The sequence below is a fragment of the Poromitra crassiceps genome, assembly GCF_964638095.1.
Source record: "Poromitra crassiceps genome assembly, chromosome: 20".
Taxonomy (NCBI): Eukaryota; Metazoa; Chordata; class Actinopteri; order Beryciformes; family Melamphaidae; genus Poromitra; species Poromitra crassiceps.
Window position 1 is genome coordinate 24,609,034 of NC_139637.1, and position 7,918 is coordinate 24,616,951.

General features: G+C 42.7%; 1 protein-coding gene across 1 annotated transcript; it reads right to left on the bottom strand.

Moving 5' to 3' along the window:
• Positions 1 to 1,502: 1,502 nt before the first annotated feature.
• Positions 1,503 to 7,378, bottom strand: LOC310795157 (translocon-associated protein subunit delta-like). The gene is made up of 6 exons (XM_083657207.1): positions 7,201 to 7,378; positions 6,661 to 6,779; positions 6,450 to 6,524; positions 5,170 to 5,259; positions 4,954 to 5,019; positions 1,503 to 2,226 (listed from the first exon to the last, which is right to left on the bottom strand). Exons 1-6 carry the CDS (start codon positions 7,250 to 7,252, stop codon positions 2,122 to 2,124), a joined length of 507 nt encoding a protein of 168 aa, XP_083513333.1. The 5' UTR covers positions 7,253 to 7,378; the 3' UTR covers positions 1,503 to 2,121.
• Between the last annotated feature and the right edge of the window lie 540 nt (positions 7,379 to 7,918).

The following is a 7,918-nucleotide window of genomic DNA, read 5'->3' on the forward strand; positions in this document are numbered from 1 at the left end:
AGATCTGCTCTCATACACCAGGAGCCAGTCTCCAAACCAACGCATTGTGCTGACAAAGACAGAGGGAAAAGCTGTCATACGAGGAAGTTCACGTGTACTTTTTTTGTACATGATGTGCCATTGACACGTACATATCATGTTACTCATACAAAGTTTACATTAGTCTCCTGGGAGCCGCGCTGAGAGAGGTTGCAGGCGCGCCGGCGCGCTCTTGTCTCGTACACCGACGAGGGCCTCAACTGCACTCTCTCTCTGTGTGTGCAAACACTGGCACAGGCGCAGCTACAGAAATAGATTCGCTAAGTTTACATCTTTGCAACAACTTCCAAGATCATATAAACACAAGTGTGATCTATGTATATGTATATATATAGTAACAAACTGGAGTGAGGCGGTTGGAAAAAAGAGAGGGGCCAAAATGGTTATTAGCCAATATATCACGTTACATTTGTAACAGATGATACAGTAATAACCAGGCGTAATCAGTCTGTCAGGGACATGATGGATGGCCTCTCACAGACCCCACCAACCAAGGCCTAAATAAAACAGCGCAGAGACGCCACTGTGTGTTCAAACAGTGGAACTGCAGCGGTGCCAAGTCAACACTGTAACACAATTGGCCCTATTGTCTTTCTCCCTGATTTAACATCTGTACCGTATCTATTGTGGCTGTGCAGAGACAATACTAAGTCAACACATGATCTGCTGCTAGTACGCCGGTCTTCAGACTGGACTTCTTCTCGGCTATCTAGGAATGTCAGTGGACCCCTCTCTGCAGACCAAAATAGCCCCCCGTCTCCGCGGGGGGGCTCTCACAGTCAGAGCCTCCAAGTTGAACATGAGATCATGTTTACAGCAAATGTGGGACTTTCACTTTGTGTTTTTGTTTACAACTATAAATCCTGCCTAATTGTGATGAAACCATTAACGGGAATTATTACTCTGGTCGTCATTTTTAATCCGTAGTTTTGTTTGGCCTTAAAAAGTACACTGAAGAAGAAGGGCGTCTTGCCCGAGAGTATGTGCGGTAATAAATATAAATTAGCCGAGCGCTGTCGTCGTAGAGTATGTCGTTAATCAGTACAGTAGGCATAAATCACGCTTTTGTTCTGGGAAAATCCTTGAACCGAGTTGATCAAATCATCGTGGGCGAAAGAGAGGAAACAAACTCCAAATGAACATCTGCATAAACTTGAAGAATCCCATCGGGGCAATTTAAATAAACCCATCTTCACCGAAACCGTTTCTCAACGGCCGGATTTCTCCGAAATAATTCCTGCATGGAAACTGGTGGATCACTTGATCTAAACGAGGTCGGGCTGATGATGAATCAGGCAGAGTTTGCCAACTCACCTCTGGCAACACAACGCTTTATAGGGAACACGTGTTGCCATGGAACAAACCAGCCCATTAGACTTCCAGTCTGTCTTGGAGGAGGAGGAATTTATAGTGGAGGCAGTCTGTCCCTGGAGGATCGCATGAACCAACACGTTACGCTGAGGGGAAAACAGACCGTTTTTTATTCACTTCATAGCGTCATCTGGAAGAGACGTACGTTAATACACGTTTGGCCTGTTGGGGCCCAGCCAGTGCAGTCACATTATCGACCATAGATAAGACATTTCCATATATGTATAGGAGGCTCGATCTTCCTCTGTTGGTGTTCTGCACATCGGCACCAAACCCACTTTGCAGTTGACCCAAATGGAAGGAGATGAGAGTCTGCATACGGTGACAAGAGCATGACGCAGGTTCAACAGTGGGTCAGCTTTTAGAGTATGCTCAAATACATGTTGTGTATTTTTTTAAAGTTCAGTTTGTGTTGTTATTGTATTGGCCTGGTTTTACAAAAAAAGGGGACAAAATATCATCTGTATTGACAAGACAATTTGTGACAAAATGCATCGCTAAATTGACAAGACCGACAGCATACAGACACAGTCTGTATGAATAAAAAAAAAAATACTAAGACTGCTGCTCTGGCAGTGGCTCCTCATCTCAAGGCAGATGGTGGCATTCTGTTGATTTGCCACGGTACCGGATGATGGACCGGTGGTAAAAAAGTCCCACCAGAATTCAGTCTTTAAAGATCCAGTGGTTAAGAAGTGACTGTGGATCCGTTTATGCCTGGATGGTGCTCTTGGCGCTGAAGGCCAGGTAGTAGACCAGGATACCGATGAGGCCAGCCAGCACCTCGGTGGACACCCACGGGCCATTCCAGGCACCCTGTGGTTAGATAGAGAAGAAACAAAAGGATCAGGAGAAGCTTCTGAGGCAATGGAAATAAGCAGATGCCTACAGGACCAGCCAGGCCTTCCAGCTTCACCTGCTGCTTGGACTCTCAGGCTGAAAAGCCATGTGTGTATTCTCGGCCTGGACCTCCATGTGCCAAAGTCCACACACACACACAGTGCACCGGGCTGTTTAGTAAACTAAAGTGTTTCATTCCGAAACGGGCGATCCTCCAGGAAGTAAAAATGTGACAACTACTCCCAACAGAACGATAACCGGCATCAAAGTAAAAATCCACTTTTGAACCTAACTGAAGCCGTTTACCCATCTGAACCCGCAGAACATTGTAGAGGATGCAATCAGATGTTTTTATGTTGAGCAATGAAGTTAGAGAAATTTAAGAGCTATTATTAATTATTAATTTAGTGCCGTGCCCTCTGTGTCAACTCAGGCCAAGGAGAATGTTATATACTTGCTCGAGCCTAACTGGATTTCTCCATTGTTAGGCTTTACAATGCTATGCGAGGACTGAGGGGTGCAACTCCTCTCAGTTCTGACCAACTCCAGTTCAACTGCCAGTGCCTTGGTCAGTGCCTCCACTGACAGGAGTATTAACCCTAACATATATGTCTTTGATGGTGGGAGACAATCTACACAGAAAGGACCTGGGATGGACCAGGGCTCGAACCCGGGACCTTCTTGCTGTGAGGCAACAGTGCTAAACCACTGAGCCACCGTGCCCACCGATAAGCCTATATTGACAGGAAGGATTGTTAGCTTACGATTGCTTTAACAAGTTCACACTGTGACATCTGTCTGAAGCAGTCTGAAAGTCTGGACTGTTCCAGTAAAGGCAGAATGCTATCTTTTGAAATGGAACAGCAGACTGTGTATTACAGACACATCCTGTCTCTCAATATCACATGACGCACAGATCAATAAACACTAACAACACTTAAACGATGATTCCTGCTCCTGCTTAAATGAACATCTAAACCGGCTAAATATTTCTGATGTTGGTGTGGCTACAACCATAATCCACTTTAACCTGGTTCTTCTACTAATCTCTGGCTGGAGAAAAACCCATCTCAATATCAGATGAAACTTTGAAACAGGATTTTCGCTTTAAGTACATCAGTGCTGCTGATGCAGCAGGTTATCTATCTGTCAGAAATCAGAGAAGCCATTAGAGGGGGGAAAACGGAATGATATATGAAGAAATATGAAGAAGCTGTACTGCTGAGCTCGTTTCAATTTCGTGCACAATATTGATTTAATCTTGGCACAGTCCTGTATCTATTAAATCAAGAGCTGCACTGAAGCTTTCCTGATTTGGCCATTTTTTATTACTGGCAATCAATCGCTTTCTAGGGTGGAGACTCTGGAGATGGTGCACCCTGGGCCCAAAATGTTGTGGGATTTATGACATCACTGATGATGTCACTCATGTCTATTTGATTTATGACTGTACTGACGACATTACTGATGAACTAGAACAACCGCACCGCGGATATATGCCTCCGCCAAACAAGTGAGCAGTCGACATCCATCTCTGTCCAGACTTTGACGTTTGAGCCAAATTGGAAGAAATTCCGTCAAGGCGTTCCCGAGATATTGCGTTAACGAGCTTGGAAATGGCGTTCGTGAGGTCACAGTGACCTTGAACTTTGACCACCAAAATCTAATCAGTTCATCCTCAAGTCCAAGTCGACGTTTGAGGCAAATTGGATGAAATTCCGTCAAGGCGTTCCTCATAATGATGTCACGTAAGTGAGAAAGCATTATGATATCACTGATGATGTCACTCATGTCTATTTGATTCATGACATCACTGATGACGTCACAATGAAACCGTGATCAAAATCGGGACTAACAGCTCGCTGAGGCAATTTTTATGATGATGAGTTTTAATCCCTAATAAAAGATTTAGAAACAAATCCTGAAACTCTGAAATGCTTTCCTAGAAGCTATTGAAGATATACAGTAGAATTTCCTGTCATACTGAGAGAGCCAAAACTACACTTCTAAATATTACAGCTCTAATATTGATAGCAAATAATGATAATGATCACAAATGGTTGTTCTAGATGAGCATGTCTAAATTACATTGTGCATTATATGAATTTAGTTTGGCGATTTAATGAATTAAATTTGTCGAATTATGAACTGACCTCAATCAAGAATAAAGTTGGCTAATGACTAATGTCACCATCACATCATAAGCCTCGTTTGCAGACCACAATATTCTGACATGTGTGACACTATTGTTTTTCATGTTGTCATTGCATCCTTGTGTGCAGTCTAAAGCTGCGTTCACACCGACCTCAACCTCAACCTCAACCTTCAACTCTGATTGGCTGCCATGTGAGAGCGAGTCAAGGATCCCACTGGCTTGGAACAAACCGCTGGTTTATTGTGTGGCAACAAACCGCATTGACAGGCTGACAGCTGACATGAAGTGAAGTCTGTACTACCGGTATGGAGCTCGCATTAGGAGCACGCTGATAGGCTTAGCTTGTAAACATCTACGGTGGCTCGTAGTGGACAAACATCATGACATTGCGTAACGTTATAGCCCCCACATGTCCGTCAATTCGTGTGCCTGTTGATGAGCGATTTAAACAGAGCGACAGAGCGATTCCAAAGGGATCAATCGAGCGACAGAGCGAAAAATAAATATCTCGGTGTGAACACAGCTTTAGAGTGTCTGAGCAGACTCACGCTGTGATTGACGTTGACAGAGAACAGAGGCTGGATGGCAGCGACATCTTCATTGTTTCTCTGGGCCTGGAACACAGAGGAACATACACATACAATTCAATATGGACAGTCTTTGTTTCAAAAGACGCTGGTAACAATCAAACAACAACACAGGAAATAGTCCATTGGCCGTACATTATGAACACGTCACAGCCATGAGCAAATCAAGACGCTAACCTTGCGCAGGGCGCTGTAAGACTCCTCATCGAAGAACTTGACCTGGTAAGTCCCAGAGCTGGCCTGTTTGTGAGGAAGGCTCCAAGACACCTGAGGTGAAAAGTCACTCACATGTTAGATGTTTCTCCTTGTATTGAAGTGTAAAGGCTGGTTGGTGGTGCTGGGTATGTTAGGGCTATGTCAGGGGTTTTCAAAGTGTGGCAGAGTGAGCCTTCCCTGAGAGAACAACATGTAGACTTTACATTTTTAAAACATCTTTATCCTTCTTGTTTCAAACATCATAACTGTGCAGTGATGATGGATGAGACAGCTGCTTTTCATAGCCGTCTCACCCATTGTGCAAAATCATTATGTGCACTCTCGGCAATATCTGCACACTATAGCCCTAGAGTTTCTTCTTCTTCTCACTTTGTCACAGTTTGAAGGCTAGGTAGGCTGTTATGAATCTTGTGCTTCTTCTGATGTTGGGCTGACATCATTGGTTGATTGTTCATCAATTAGGCTCATTCTCTGTGTCCTTTGAGCAGTGTTGGGGGTAACGCATTACAAAAGTAACATATTACATGTAATATATTACTTTTAGCAGTAACTCAGTAATATAACTTATTACTTATAGGATTTCAGTCATATTATACCAGTTACTTTCTCAAGTAACTCAAGTTACAAATTGAGTTACATTTTTTTAAATCAAAGCACATATTTAAAAAAAGATACAATCATTTCCTAATCAAACTGTGTGTTTTTATGCAAATAACCACTATAGATGACAATAACAAAGGAAAAGAATAACATTCAGAATTTTGGATTGTTTACACTGACTTCAAGACGGTTTAAATTATTTTTTGGGATGGTTCCCGGGCAGTGATGTCATTCTGCTGCTGCTGTTGTTTTGGTAAAAGTAATGCAAAAGTATTGTAATAAGTAACGAGTTACTCTACACAGAAAGTAATATTGTAAAGTAAGTTATTACTTTGAAATGAAAGTAACTAGTGTAGTATATTACATTTTGAAAATAACTTGCCCAACACTGCCTTTGAGACATAGGCTCGTGTGATAAAGGGCTATATATATAAACAAACAAACAAACATGAAACTCATGTTGACAGATTCAGTGGGATAAGGGTGATTCCCCTTTACTACTGCATCTAAGGTAAGGTAAACCTCCTTACACAAACATGGATATTTGAGCAGTGCAATACAAAGACAAACATCTGTTTAAGATTAGCAAACACTTATTAGCAAATTAATGTGTCTACTACTACATAAGAGTGTTGCCATACCTGGTACTTGCCAACATCCTGTCCTCTCGTCACAGGGAACTGTCTTCCATTGACATCAGCATACAGCGCCACACTCTGGTGAAGGGAGATTAACACAACAGTATCAGTCAGTCAATCTTTTACCAGGCAAGGGGGACCGACCTGATAAGCTAGTGTACCATGTGTTCCCTCCTGGACCCAGGTGTTTGAGGTGAATAGCTGAAGTTAGTACCTGTGCTCCATTGGCACAGGCCAGGCTGAGTTCAACAATGAAGACCGACTCTGAGGAGATGACAGCGTCTGAGGTGGTGTAGGTCGAGGGAGTGATGGCTGGCCCTTCGCAGGTCTCCCCTTGAAACCAAACACAACAACAACAACGCCCCGGGGTCGTCAAATTCAACTCATGTCACACACTTTTTACAATGACCACCACACTTTGAATAAACTGGCTAAACCCTGCGACAGTAAACGCGTAGCACTGTACTGGAGGTAACTTACTTGGGGTTAGCTGGAGGCTAAAGCTAGCTAGCTATAGCATTGTATGCTAGCTTGACAGATTTACACTGCTGGGGGTAAAATTTAACTCATGTCACACTTTTTACAATGACCACACTTTGAATAAACTGGCTAAAAACCCTGCGACCGTAACCGCGTAGCGTTAGTATTGTACTGGAGGTAACTTACTTGGGGTTAGCTGGAGGCTAAAGCTAGCTAGCTATAGCATTGCATGCTAGCTTGACAGATATATACACTGCTGGGTCCGGTGACTTACCTGAGCAGGCACACACCAGCAGAGCGAGGAAAGCAGCTATCCTGATCATCATGATAGTGTGTGAAAGCGGCGTGTTGTTGTTGTGGAGCAGCAGTTGTTGTTGAGCAGCAGACTGGTTGGTGGTGCTGGTTCTGTCTGGTCAAGAAGAGAGAGAAGTCCAGCTCAGCTCTGACGTGTACTCTAGTGGCGCAAAGCACTCTGGGAACGTGCCCTCCTGACACGTCATCTAACCTCGCGTCACCAGGCTCTTCTAACACGTCATCTGAATTTCTTGAGATTTTTTTTTAAGGTGTGTGTGTATATATATATATATATATATATATATATATATATATATGATATGATTGAGTATGTGGGTGATGTTAAGCCGTTTTACGTGTGGACAGGACACTGATGAAAATGTTTTATTCTTTTTATCGAGTCTGTAATTTATTTTTCTTTCTTTCTTTCTCTATATCTGTTGGTTTGGGAGTCTGTAATTTCTTTCTCTATTCACTTTAATCAAGGTAACTTCACTTTACCTTATTGATCCTGCTAATCTATGCTCTGTATGTCTCACTACTGTTCTTATTACTGTTCATTGTTCAACACCCTGCCATCTTTTTACTTATTCTATGCATTGTGTTTATTGTACCTTTTATCAATGTACGGTGACCTTTAATAAGGCGTCATCAAATAAAAATTATCGACTCACACAAAGCAACTAAAATATGATTTG

Bases quoted from the DNA above. Each gene is read 5' to 3' on its own strand.
- LOC310795157 (XM_083657207.1), bottom strand. From the start codon at position 7,252: ATGATGATCAGGATAGCTGCTTTCCTCGCTCTGCTGGTGTGTGCCTGC. The intron at 6,525-6,660 runs GTACTAACTTCA...TCCCTTCACCAG, and splicing joins CCTGTGCCAATGGAGCACAG to AGTGTGGCGCTGTATGCTGA. The intron at 5,020-5,169 runs GTTAGCGTCTTG...TCTGTGTTCCAG, and splicing joins CTTACAGCGCCCTGCGCAAG to GCCCAGAGAAACAATGAAGA.